The sequence below is a fragment of the Ovis canadensis genome, chromosome 3, assembly GCF_042477335.2.
Source record: "Ovis canadensis isolate MfBH-ARS-UI-01 breed Bighorn chromosome 3, ARS-UI_OviCan_v2, whole genome shotgun sequence".
NCBI lineage: Eukaryota > Metazoa > Chordata > Mammalia > Artiodactyla > Bovidae > Ovis > Ovis canadensis.
In genome coordinates this window covers 160,296,605-160,310,129 of record NC_091247.1, presented here as the reverse complement: position 1 = coordinate 160,310,129, position 13,525 = coordinate 160,296,605, and the positions used below count along the sequence as shown (strand labels likewise).

At 39.4% G+C, this 13,525-nt stretch overlaps 1 protein-coding gene across 2 annotated transcripts in view; it reads left to right on the top strand.

The window, feature by feature from the left end:
• The window catches only part of MSRB3 (methionine sulfoxide reductase B3), a 183,466-nt gene that overhangs the window by 29,212 nt on the left and 140,729 nt on the right, over positions 1–13,525 (top strand). For both annotated transcript variants that reach the window (XM_069584718.1, XM_069584719.1), the window contains exon 2: positions 11,537–11,663. In XM_069584718.1, coding sequence (XP_069440819.1) covers positions 11,588–11,663 — 76 coding nt within the window. In that variant the 5' untranslated portion in view covers positions 11,537–11,587. The remainder of the gene's footprint in view (positions 1–11,536; positions 11,664–13,525) is intronic.

Here is a 13,525-nt window from a genome sequence, read left to right as displayed (position 1 = left end):
CATGAATTAACAGTACCATGTACACAATATGGGCTCAGTAAATACTGTTGCTGTGTTCAGTTGCTCAGTCGTGTCCGGTTCTTTTCGACCCCATGGACTGCAGCACGCCAGGCTTCCCTGTCTTCCACTGTCTCCTGGAGTTTGCTCAAGCTCATGTCCGTTGAATCAGTGATGCCATCCAACCATCTCATCTTCTGTTGCCTCCTTCTTCTCCTTCCCTCAATCTTTCCCAGCATCAGGGTCTTTTCCAATGAGTTGGCTCTTCATATCAGGTGGCTAAAGTATTGATTGGAGCTTATCAACAAATTAATTTTCCTTTTTCTGGACATACCAATAATTCATAATTTGTCTTCTTATCCCTCAGCAGGACATATACTTTTATATTGCAAGGAGTGGTGCTGAGGAAATTGGGCTGTAGTGTTCTGATTATTACTTTCAGAAATCTATCATAACTATCCTCCTCAATTTGATTAACTCAAAATTTTACATTTGCATTTTTCCATAGACTAGATGAAGTAGGAAATGAACTAATTACCTTAGAAGTAGCAAGAGGTCTAAATACTACTGGTATTATTTTCTAACCACCTGTTTTTTCTAAACAACATGGGTTGCATTATAAATGTAGTTCTCTGTTCCCTGTTCACTTATTCAACAAGTGCTTATGGGGACTTCCCTAGTGGTCCAGTGGCTAAGACTCTATGCTCCCAGTGCAGGGGACCTGGGTTCAATCCCTGGTTGGGGAACTAGATCCCACATGCTACAACTAAGGCCCACCATAGCCAAATAAATAATAAAAATAAAACATAAAAACACCCAAGTGCTTATGAAACATTTTCTGGGCTTTCTTTGTGTCAACCAGAGGGTTAGACCAGCACCTCTCAAGGTGTGGACTGAGGATCCCTGGAATCTGAGAGCCTTTCAAAGGATTCACAAAGTCAAAACTATTTTCATACTAATGCTGACATTATTTTCCTTTTTCACTGTGTTGACATTTGGGTTGATGTTGCAAGAGCAGTTGAAACTGCTGGTATTTTAGCATAAAGAGAGGCAGTAGAAACAAATATTAGTAGTCATTCCATTCTTCACTAACATCCACATAGGAGAAAAGGCCATTTTCACTTAAGAATGTCTTTGATGAAGTAGTAAAATTCATATAACGTTTATTAAATCTAGATCTTGAGTGCATATCTTTTTAATATTGTGTGTGAAAAAATAAAAGATACATTTTTATAAAGTGCTTCCACAAATGCAAAGTTGTCTCCAGAAAAAGTACTGGTGTGATTGTTTGAAACACCATTTCACTTGACAGAATGACCAAAAGATGAACTGTGTGTGTGTGTCAGTTGCTCAGTCATGTCCAACTCTGTGACCCCATGGACTGTAGCCTGCCAGGCTCCTCTGTCCATAGGATTCTCTAGGCAATAATACTGGAATGGGTTGCCATTCCTTTTTCCAGGGGATCTTCCCGACGCAGGGATCAAACCCGCATTTCTTATGTCTCCTGCATTGGCAGGAGGGTGCTTGACCCTCTGAACTACTGAAGCCTTTGGTTATTTAAACTTGGATATTTGGGGATTTCCCGGGTGGTCCAGTGACTAAGACTCTGCGCTCCCAGTGTAGGGGACCTGGTTTCCACGGTCAGGGAACTAGATCCCCCATGCCAGAACTAAGAGTTCTCATGTCACAACTAAAGATTTTGCGTGCCACAACTAAGACTCGGTGCAGCCAAATAAGTAAAAAAAAAAACTAGATAAATTGGATATTTGGCAGATATTTTCTTAAGAATGAACAAAGTGATTCTGTCACTTTAAGGAAAAGACTGTATTTGTTGGCAATGATAAAAGCTGAGCTTTCAAGTTAAAAAATAAAATTCTGGAAAACATGTATCTGCCACTGTGAGCTTGACAGCTTCTCAACATTTAAAGATGAACCTGAAAAAATCAGTGGTGACTATTAATGAATATGATTTTTGGTACTAAAAGCAAAATGTGTCAACATGTGAAAGATGTGCATAACCCAAATGAACCACTGTTTTCCAAATGAACAGTGCATGATGTTACAAAATCATGCACAGTTAAAAGATCCAGTCAAAATGCAAAATAGACCAATGAATTTTAATGTAATAGTATGAAAAGTTCATTGATAATACGTAGTTTCAGACTGTCATTGTTGAATTTTGGTGTTTATACCAAAGAGGCATATCTGTAGTTATCTGAAAAAGCTGTTAAAATATTCCTCTATTTTCCAACTACTTATCTGAGTGAGGTGAGATTTTATTCATGTATATACTTCAACCTTGTAGCTCAGTCGGTAAAGAATCTGCCTGCAGTGCAGGAAACCAGGGTTTGATCCCTGGGTTGGGAAAATCCCCTGGAGAAGGATATGGCAACCCATTCCAGTATCCTTTCCTGGAAAAGAGGAGCCTGGTGGGCTGCAATCAATGGGGTAGCAAAGAGTCGGGCATGACTGAGAGACTAAAACTTACTTGTACTTCAACCAAAGCAACATATCACAATAGATTAAATGCAGAAGCAGAGATGAGAATCCAGCTATTTTCTGTTAAGCCAGACATTAGAGAGATTGACTTGACAAAAATGTAAAGCTTTTCCCATTAAATATTTATTTGTTTGTTTTGGCTAATCTAGTTATTTTTCACTGTTATTATTTTTATTTTTGTTATTCTAAATGGAATAAACAAATACTTTTAAGTGGCTGTTTTAATTCTAATATAGTAAATATTGATGGGTGTAACTACAGAAACAAAAGGCATTTGATAATTTTTATGTAGGAATGTAAAGGGATGCTAAGATCAAACAATTAAAAAATGGCTAATCCTGAAGATATTAAATAAAATATTCTTCTTTATGTAACTTTTCTTTGGTTCCCAGCCCCTCATAACCCTGCCATTCCCTCCCCCTAAAGTGAAAGTAAAAGTGAAGTGCTCAGTTGTGTCCGACTCTTTGCAACCCCATGGACCGTAGCCTACCAGGCTTCTCCGTCTGTGGGATTTTCCAGGCAAGAGTACTGGAGTGGGTTGCCATTTCCTTCTTGAGGGATCTTCTCAATTCAGGGATTGAACCCGGGTCTCCCACATTTCAGACACTTTACCCTCTGATCCACCTGGGAAGCCCCCTAAGCTGGAAGAAATTGTCCTTCCTCTGAAGGACGTACTTTATTTCTGCCTCAGTAAAGGCATTGAGTACATATCTTTTGGTTCCATCTAGGCTAATATGTTTTTTGACAGCATATATCTTTGTATATTCATCAGCTGTTAATACATTATTTTCTCTGTGGTAGGAATTTATACAGGTGAGCTGACTAAAATTTTGTATCTTAAAAGTGTTATCTCTAAATGGTTTGAAAGATTGAGGATTCTGATAGCTAGGGTTCTTCTGTTTCTTATAACAAATACAAAAAGATCTCTGCTTAACAAAAGAAATGCCCGATTCTAGATTCTAGCTAATTAGGCATGTTGATTTTGAGAAGTAAATGATTGGTTGATCAGTTCATTCAGCAAATAGTTCAGTTCAGTTCAGTCACTCAGTCGTGTCCAACTCTTTGCGACCCCATGAACAGGCAGCATGCCAGGCCTCCCTGTCCATCACCCACTCCCGGAGTCCACCCAAACCATGTCCATCGAGTCGGTGACGGCATGGTGCCAAGTATAGAACTGTATCGTAGACATTTAGATTAGTGGTTTCCACATGCTGGCCCGTGATGAAGTTTCTTCTTTTCCTAAGAAATGAGAATAAGAACAACAATGAAATGTTTTACCTCAAAACTTAAATATATTATTCAAACGAACATTCTTTATCTTGAGGTTGCTTTCTGAGTTCTTGGTGTCAATATAATCTTTCTTTTCTGAAATTATGGTGAGATTAGGGTTTGGGACTTCTTGTTCTTACTTGACAAAATTCAAATTTGTCAACTTTCTGTTGGCCCTTGAAGTTTTGGGGGGAACATTTTACTAACTCATGGAAAACCACTGCTGTAGACATTCTTTTGGCATTTATTGGAAGGGATTTGACCTTTAGGTTTGACTTTTTAAATCCACTAGCACAATCAGCTCATTTATTTTGGAGTTAATTATCAACTGTGTGAGTTCCCTGCTTTCCTGTTTATATCATCTCTCTTTGGCAGATGATTGTTCAATTGCAAGAAAAAAAGTAAAAGGAAATAAAAATAAACCCAAACTAAAAAACTAACAAACTAACGTTTATCAAATTTTTGAATGTTGGAGTTCTAGGGATGAGAAAAGATGGAGAAGTAAACATTTTTGACCAAAATAGGGCATTTGAATTATCTTCAGATCTCAAGTCAGATTGCACTTTCAACTTCCTACCTCTTCACAGATACTTCTAATTGTCATGAAGGAATCAACTGATCTTAATTCACATTCTTACCTTTAAGCACCATTAAACAGTTGAGATGGCAGAGATAGCAGGGTGGGAAGTGATGATCCTGAACAACCATTTCCATAATCAGTTATTTATATAATCATTCTTCTACTCAACACATGAATGGCTGTTAGGTGCCAGGTACTAGGATACAAAGATGAAAAAGAAATTGTCTCTACGCTTAAGAGGTTTGTAATCTAGAAGAGTGGGGTGTGAGCAAATCAGTGCCCTAAAAATTGTTAATAAGGGATGTGACAGCATGCTTAGTGCTTCACTGGGGACTCAAATAGGAGAAGTTAGAAGGGGTGGGAGTTGAGAGTGGGGAAAGGAGAGAAGGATATGGAATGAAGAAAGATTTGGAAGTGGAAGTAGGAAACAGCAAACCTGTTTGCAGAAAGTTATTTTTGGCCACCTGATGCAAAGAGCTGACTCATTGGAAAAGACCCTGATGCTTTAAAAGATTGAAGGCAAAAGGAGGAGAGGGTGGCAGAGGATGTGCTGGTAAGATAGCATCACTGACTCAATAGACATGAGTTTGAGCAAAGTCCAGGAGATAATGGAGGACAGGGAAGCCTGGCGTGCTGCAGTCCATGGGGTTGCAAGGAGTCAGAAACAATTTAGCAACTGAACAACAAATGAGTATATTGGTATGGCAGGAACGTGGGGTGGGGTGGGATGTGGAGTATGGCAAGAGAAAAGGCTGAAGGTTAGGCAGCAGCTAGATGTAGAACTTTAGATGCTTTGTTCAGTAATTTGGACATGATCCAAAGGATTTACCAGAATGTGTTCTGTGGGCTGGTGATAGGAAAGAAAGGGGTTTTGTAAGGTCAAAACCATTTGAAAGGCATCAGCTGAGACAGGTGTATTTATTGTGAAACCTCTCCAGCCCTTCCTATTAGGTAGCATTTCCACTACTAATTTTGTTTGAAGGGGTAATGCCTGTTTCTCAGAACGGGGTTTGGGAAACCCTGCAACATGCAGAGAGGAATCATTAAAAAGTTTCAAGCAGAAAATTATAGATAATTGTGTAATCTAATTCTGTTCTCAACACATAGTGTCATAGTACTCATTAGGTATCGTTCAACCCCTATTTTTAAACACTAAATAATTCCAAAGTGATATATTAGATATTATGAGAGATTAGAAAGATGTGTAAATTGTATCTAGCATTTAAAAAGAACATGTTGGTTATCTATAAATGTTATTCACCTGTGAAATTATTTGAGTCAAAAACAGTATAATATGGCTGATTCACGTGGCTGTACGGCAGAAACCAATAAAACATTGTGAAGCAATTATCCTCCAATTCAAAATACATAAAAGGCAAACAAAAAGCAATATAAAAGTGAGGAAGTTGAGGATAAACTTGGGGAGCTATAGATTTTCTGGGTGGTCTTGAGGCAGGAGGTAGATGCTGCTGCTGCCCCGCCCCCTGTACCACTCCCCAGAGTAAAGCGATTGGAAATTCATTCCCTATGGACTGAAACTCCAAGATGAGAATAGCAGGACAATTAAGGGAGGAGCCTGGGCCCTGTGCAGACCACATGTTTCTCATTCTCGAAATCAGGAGACCTCCCTGACTACACATGCACAGAAAATGTCCTTGGAGGTCAAAGGGGAATGATGCTAACTAATGCCAGGCTACCCACAGGCCTCTTTGGTAGAATCCGTCTTGGTTAAGAGTACACATGGGAGGATCCTGAGATATACCAGGTATTGACTGTGAACCAGCCAAGTCCACGTGATTGGTCAAAGGAGACACAGAAGTGCCCCATAAAACTAATTCAAACAGCCTCAAGGGGGCAACTCAGCGACTCTCTCTCTCTGAGTCTGCCCGTGTGTTTATCCACAGGTATTATACTCTTTTTTTAATCTCTTAATAAATAAGTTACTTGCTTCACTACTTTCTATCTTTGTGGAAATTCTTTTCTGCAAAGCCGAAGGCCAGGGCCCTTGTCACTGACCACTGACCTAGTGGGTAGGATCTGGTACTTTCACCACCGTGACCCAGACCCAGTGTTTGGCTGGGAACTCAAGCCCTGCTCCAAGCTATTGTAGGCCAAGGCCAACTGAGATCAGTCTTTGCTCAGTATTGATTTCCAGGGAATGTTATTTATTTATTTAGCTGTGCCAAGTCTTAGTTGCGGCATGAGGAATCTTTCTAGGTGCGGCACACAAACTGTTGGTGGCAGCATGTGGGATGTAGTTCTCCAGTCAGGGATCTGACCTGGGCCCCTTATATTGGGAGCATGGAATTGCAGCCACTGGACCACAAGGCAGTGTAAGGGGTATTTAATGCTAATTCTTTCCCCAAAGATTGTCATCACTCAAAGAATGTGTTTCTTTTGCCTCTTTTTGGACTAGGATTGTTTCTGGCTAGGGTCTTTGTCCAGGCAGCTCAAGGGGCACGATGGGAAAAGACAGGCTAATTGAAACTTGAATATTTGGCGGGGGCCGGGGGGGAGTAGTGTGGAGAGTAAATGTTGGTTTGTTTGATCCTCAGAAGCACCATCTCATCAACATATTGAAGCTTTAGTAGATGCAAGTGGACTAAATCCTGGGCTTCTCTAGGTTATATATCCTAAAGGTGTGTCAAAAGAGTGTAGAGAAAAAAATTGAAGATGAAAGGGAAAGAGGTTACAAGTGATGGGACAGAAAAATTAAATCTAGACATCTGAGTATGTCTCAGGCTTTCTACTTCCTTAACTCTGTACTTTTTTCACTCAAAGTCAAGAGAGTCTTCAAATAATCTTCTTGAATTCAGTTCAGTTCAGTTGCTAAGACAGGGAAGCCTGTCTATCACCAACTCCCGGAGCTTGCTCAAACTCATGTCCATCGAGTCAGTGATGCCATCCAACCATATTATCCTCTGTTGTCCCCTTCTCCTTTTGCCTTCAATCTTTCCCAGCATCAAGGTCTTTTCAAATGAGTCAGTTCTTCGCATCAGGTGGCCAAAGTATTGGAGCTTCAGCATCAGTCCTTCCAATGAATATTCAGGACTGATTACCTTTAGGTTGGACTGGTTGGATCTCCTTGCAGTCCAAGGGACTCTCAAGAGTCTTCTCCAATACCACAGTTCAAAAGCATCAATTCTTTCGAGCTTTCTTCACAGTCCAGCTCTCACATCCATACATGACTACTTGGAAAACCATAGCTTTGACTAGACGGGCCTTTGTTGGCAAAGTAATGTCTCTGCTTTTAATATGCTGTCTAGGTTTGTCATAGCTTTTCTTCCAAGGAGCAAGTGTCTTTTAATTTTATGGCTGCAGTCACCATCTGCAGTGGTTTTGGAGCCCAAGAAAATAAAGTCTGTCACTGTTTCCTCTGTTTCCCCATCTATTTGCCATGAAGTGATAGGACTGGATGCCGTGATCTTAGTTTTTTGAATGTTGAGCTTTAAGCCAGCTTTTCCTCTCTCTTTTAGTTTCATCAAGAGGCTCTTTAGTTCCTCTTCGCTGGAACTAAATCATTTAGTTCCCTCTTTTTGAATTAAATGAATCTTTATTAAGTATTTATTATCAGCCACATTGTCTATTAGGAGAACATAGAGTCAGAGTGGGAGAAGGCAGTGACACCCCACTCCAGTACTCTTGCCTGGAAAATCCCATGGACGGAGGAGCCTGGAAGGCTGCAGTCCATGGGGTCGCTGAGGGTCGGACATGACTGAGCGACTTCACTTTCACTTTTCACTTTCATGCATTGGAGAAGGAAATGGCAACCCACTCCAGTGTTCTTGCCTGGAGAATCCCAGGGACAGGGGAGCCTGGTGGGCTGCCGTCTATGGGGTCACACAGTCGGACACGACTGAAGTGACTTAGCAGCAGCAGCAGCAGAGTCAGAGTATGTAGAGTGAATTGGTAACAACCTTAGACTTTTCATTGCCAATTATGGTGGTCAAGAGCACTGGTCCTGGAACTAGATGGCTTGGGTTCAAATCTGTTAAATCATTCGGTCCAGTGACTTAAGGGCTCTGCTTCTTACCAGCCAGGAGATTTTAGGTAAATTCCTTAACCTCCTTATGCCTCAATCTCTATATCTAAAAGTGGGAAAATGATAATATGTACCTCTTAATGTCCTAAGGATTAAAAGAGCTAATAAATGTGAAGTGCTTAGAATACTGCCTGTCATATGGCAAGGGTTTCACCAGCTGCCAAGCTTAGAATATCTTTATCCTACCATGGAAATCAATCCAAGAGTAGTAAGTTTTCTGGCCTAAATCAGAATCAGTGTTTAGAGAATGGCCTACTAAGGCTCAATATCATTGGGTATAAATGAACTGTTAGAAATTTCTGATTCATATAATTTTAAAATAAAAACAAATATTTGTACATTTAAATGCTAATAAGATGGGACTTCCCTGTGGTCCAATGGCTAAGACTCTGAGCTCCCAATGCAGGGGGTCTGAGGTTCGATTCCTGGTCAGGGAACTAGATCCCACATGCTGCAACTAAAAAGATCTCACATGCTGCCATGAAGACTGAAGATCCTGTGTGCTACAACTAAGACCCAATGCCATCAAATAAATAAATATTAAAAAATAAATAAATAGATAAATACTAGTAAGAGCTAATGATTGTGAGCATAAACTATGTGCCAGGAGTTGTTCCAAGTGGTTCTAACCAATTAACTGATTTAATTGTTATTTTAGAGTTGAGGAAACGGAGGCATTGAGAGGGTAAGCCACTTTGCCAAGGTGACACCACTCCTTAGGGGCAGGACCAGGCTTCAAACCCAGGCAGTCTGATCTCATAGAACCCACCCATCCATTATGATATCACGTCTTCCATCCAGTATATTCTGCAGTTTAGATTGGTTTGTCAACATATTTTACTTCATGTATTGCAAGCATAAACTAAGAGAAACTAATGGAAAACCGTTAGTTTAAACTAAATTTGTTACATCGTTTGACGTAGAAATATTCCATTTTCTGTTCTATAGATGAGTTGCTCCTGGTGTCACATTTAGAGCCATATCAACTAGGATACTTTTGTTTCCTGGAGTACAACATTATGAGTTTGATTTCACCAAGGCATCCAGCGTCATGTATCTGTTCTTTAGAAATGTTTCTCACTTTCCATCTCAGCTACATTTTTTTCAGGGTAGACTAGTACCTGGTGCATTTTTGCAAAATTAGCTGCTTTGGCTGTTATCCTCACGATCCCAAGCTATGAAAGGGCATGCTTTGTAGGACTTGAGGACGGAGGGCACTGTGACAAACTGTACTTTTTGTTAAAAAGGCTAGATTGCTCTGGAAATAGTCACTTTGTTATTCTGCTTTGTTGGATGCTAACACAGATGGGTTCTCTTTAAAAAAAAAACTGGGCAAAACTAATTTGCCACTAGATGGAGCCCTGGCTTTTTGGGTAGAAATAAAGGCAAGCATAAGAACATTAAATCACGCCGTCATATCATGCTGAAGGGCCCCCAGTATTTGAGGCCCTCAGCTTTTAATTATAGAATGCATCTTTGTTCTTTGCCTGACCTGCAGAGTGACATCACTCCCTTTCTTCCTGTGCGCTGGCTTTGACACAAGCCAGATGGCTGTGGCCATCGGTAGGCGCGCAGGCCGCCTGGTACAGCAGTTGATGAAACAGAATAGGAAGACGTTTTATGGTCAACTGCAGGAGCACAATGAGGCCGCAGCTTTGCTAAGTAATTACATTCATCGTGCACACTTTACTCCTCACAGAGAAGGCCACAGGGAAAAAAATACTTTTTTATTTATAGTGTTGTGAGGTATAGACCTTTGATCTTTTATTAGTCAGTAGTCTGCTCCAAAGGAATGCTCTCTTTCCCCTGCTCTGCAGTCACTCGTGCAAATGACATGTTTATTTATGTTTAATGGTTCTTTCAGGCTGTGCATTGTGATACTTACCTTCCCTCTTCCTCCTTTTTGTCTCCAGTTAGTAACACAAAAATGTTTTGGTTTTGTAGTGAGTTTAGTTTGGAGAAGTCAGAGTTCAGGCATGTTAATACAAGCAGATTTCTGTCAGATATACTCCAGAGTGATTTGGTCAAATATATTACTGTTTATTATGTGTTTGTTCTTTGAGGAGGTCAGGAGAAACCAGGAACAGACTTTTATTTGGGGGGAGAGGGAGTTGGGCGTGAGGGTCAGGAAATGAACGAGACGTTAATTTTATATCCATTTTTGGACATTTAGTGGTTAAGGGCACTTGTAATGTTAATTTTAAATAAAATATGGGAAGTTACTATTCATCTAGTATTTCCACCTTCATTTGAAGTTAATCTTTACCGACTGAAAGATTGTTTAAAACTTTAAAGAAAATCCTAACAACTTTTCTTTAAAGTTTAGCATTCACACAGTTCCACATGATTCATTTCCGAAAACTTTAAAAATTATTTATACCCCTTTTAAGGCTAGGTTGTGAATATTGGTTACAGAATTGATCTAGAAATTATAAATCATAAAATCAAATGAAAATTCATAGTCGATATATCGTCTTCAAATGTAACGCTGTTTCTACAGTGAAGCCTCCTAGTTGTCCTTAGGTTATTAGGCTCTCTATTTTTTAAAAGTATGAAACTCTAACAAAAGAAATCTCTTAATCTTACAGGATTTTGCAGTCTTCTTCAGATTTGCAAATAATTGCTGGAAGAAGGCAAAGTGGTATGAGGAGAGGGGGACTTTCTAGTTGGATAGAACAAGGCTTTCTAATTTTTTTCCCCCCACTGGCTGTTTGCTTTGTGCCCTTGGACCTTTGAGCCTTGGCTTCCTCACATATACATTGGGTGATAAAACCTACCTCCTAGGTTTATTCTAAGAATTTAATGACACAATATATGTGTATTTGGCCCCTGACAGTTCCTGTCACTTGGTATGAAGTCAGTAAATGTTAATTCCTTTCAACTGTTTTAAACTTTGTCTCTTTTTCCAACCTCTTGCAAAACGTGTTCACAGATTACACTATTATATAGTGTGTATTTTATTCATAAGATATAAATAAGCCTGGGTTGAAAGTAAGCTCACCATCTGAAAAATAGGCATTTGCAATTTATTAGCACTGTGTGTGTATGTTCAGTTCCGGATAAAACCGTAACCATCAATTGTGCAGTGAACGTGTTTAACATTTGTGATGTTTTAATTTGTTTTTGTTTTCTTTTTTTCTCCTACTCAGCTTTTGCCCCTGTTCTTTGCCTCTCGTTTTGTTGGTGAAGATATCACAGTGATGTCTGCATTCAACCTGCTGCATTTGGTGACAAAGAGCCAGCCAGCTGCCCTGCGAGCCTGTGGGCTTCCCTCAGGTTGCTGCTGCTTGTGCTGTTCTAAGTGAGGGCACTGGTCTGGGGTGGGGGGTGTTTCTGCTGCAGGAAATGATACACCACAATGCTTTGCTAAATTTCATTTTCTTTTACTTGGGCCCTAATTTGAAGACGGAAATTGGTTATAAATCACCACTCTATTTAGAGTAACATTCATTTCCACAATCCTTACAACCCTTGGAAACATTGTCCAGTTTCCTTGCTTAGTATATAATTGTCACTAATATTTCATGATATCTTCTTATTCTTTAATGCACACTACCCATCTGAAAATCATAATGTTCATAAGAGGCTGGCAGTCTTGATAAGAAACCACCCCAAATCACACAAAATAAGATGTTCATCTTGTTAAAGGAAAATGAAAATGCTTTTCATTCCACATGTGGTCATTCCTTTAGGAAAGAAAAAAAATCAAAATGAACAACTTTAGTGTAATAAAGTTAGTTATTGTACTTGCAAAGAAAAGATATTCTATTTAACAATGACCAAATATAGAGAATTACTATAGCATGTATTAACTGGTTCTTAAATTAGAACCACCAACCAGTCTTTTTAAAAATGTGATTTTAAGCATTTAAACAAGAGAGACATAAAAGTCCAAAATTTTACTATTTGCCTGTGTTTAACATTATAATTTTGTTATGAAAGTCACAATGGCCAGATATTTTCTGTGAACGTTATTATCAATATTACTTTTATTTTCTTTTAGTTTTCTCTATTACTATATTATATAGAGAATTTCATTCTAACTCATTAAATATTCATTGAATATTAACTATGAGTGCCAGGCATTGTGTGAAGCAGTGAGGATACAATGATAAATAAGATCAAGCTGATTTCTTTAACAAGCACAAGCTGGAGCTGAAACTGTGTAAAGACCGTTGAACCATGTGGTGATAAGACTAAAGTATTTATGCCTCGGATGTTAGGGGAATGCAGAGGATGGTCCTAGCTCTTTGCTTAGGGGAAGAGATTTTTGGAAGGGAGGGAAGGTCTCTGAAGTTTAAGAAAGGCTTCATGTAGGATATGCTTAAGTTGAATCTCAGACTGTGAGCAAGAGTTAGCCAGATGTCCAAGGAGGGGGAAGGATGTTTCTGACATATGAAGTAGTATGGGCAATACATGAAGACCTGAAAAAGCAAGGTATCTTCAAAGAAATACGAGTTATTTAATGTGGCTTGCTTGGGTGGGTGAGGGCAAGTTAGAAGAGATAAGAAAGAAAGGTAGACAAATCGTAAAGTGCCTTATATGATGTTTTTAAAATTTTAAATCTTAGGGAAGGGATGAAGGGGAAGTAAAATGACTTGGTTTACATTTATAAGGTTTATTGATTTAGTATGATGGACAGTCCGGGCTGGTTCCAGATATTTCTAAGAGAAGGTTGAGAGATGGCAGCTTAATTAGAAGTGAGGATAAGGCATTTGTCTTGAAGCTATAGTTGAATAGTAAACACTGTCCATTTCAAAAAATAGCTTTTATGTCTGTGTGTGTTGAGAGGTCAATAAAGCTTAATGCTTGGAGTCCATAACCACTCTTCCTGACACCTTTGCTTCTCAACCTGCCATGTTCCTATACTGCTGCCACTGAGTATGTTGGGAGAGCTTGAGGCTGGAGGGACTCATGGAGCATGGAGAGCCTTAACAATGATTGTTACAGTAGGTGTGCAAAGAAGGGGTATGGATAAGAGAAAAATTCAAGTTACAGAACTGACAAGTTTTATTTCCTTTATTGTATGTAAGCTGGAGGGAGAGCATCAACCAGTGTAGTTTCTGTGCTATGTGAAACTTTTCCATGACTATGAACTATGTGTAATAATTCCTGGGTCGGGAAGATCCCCTGGAGGA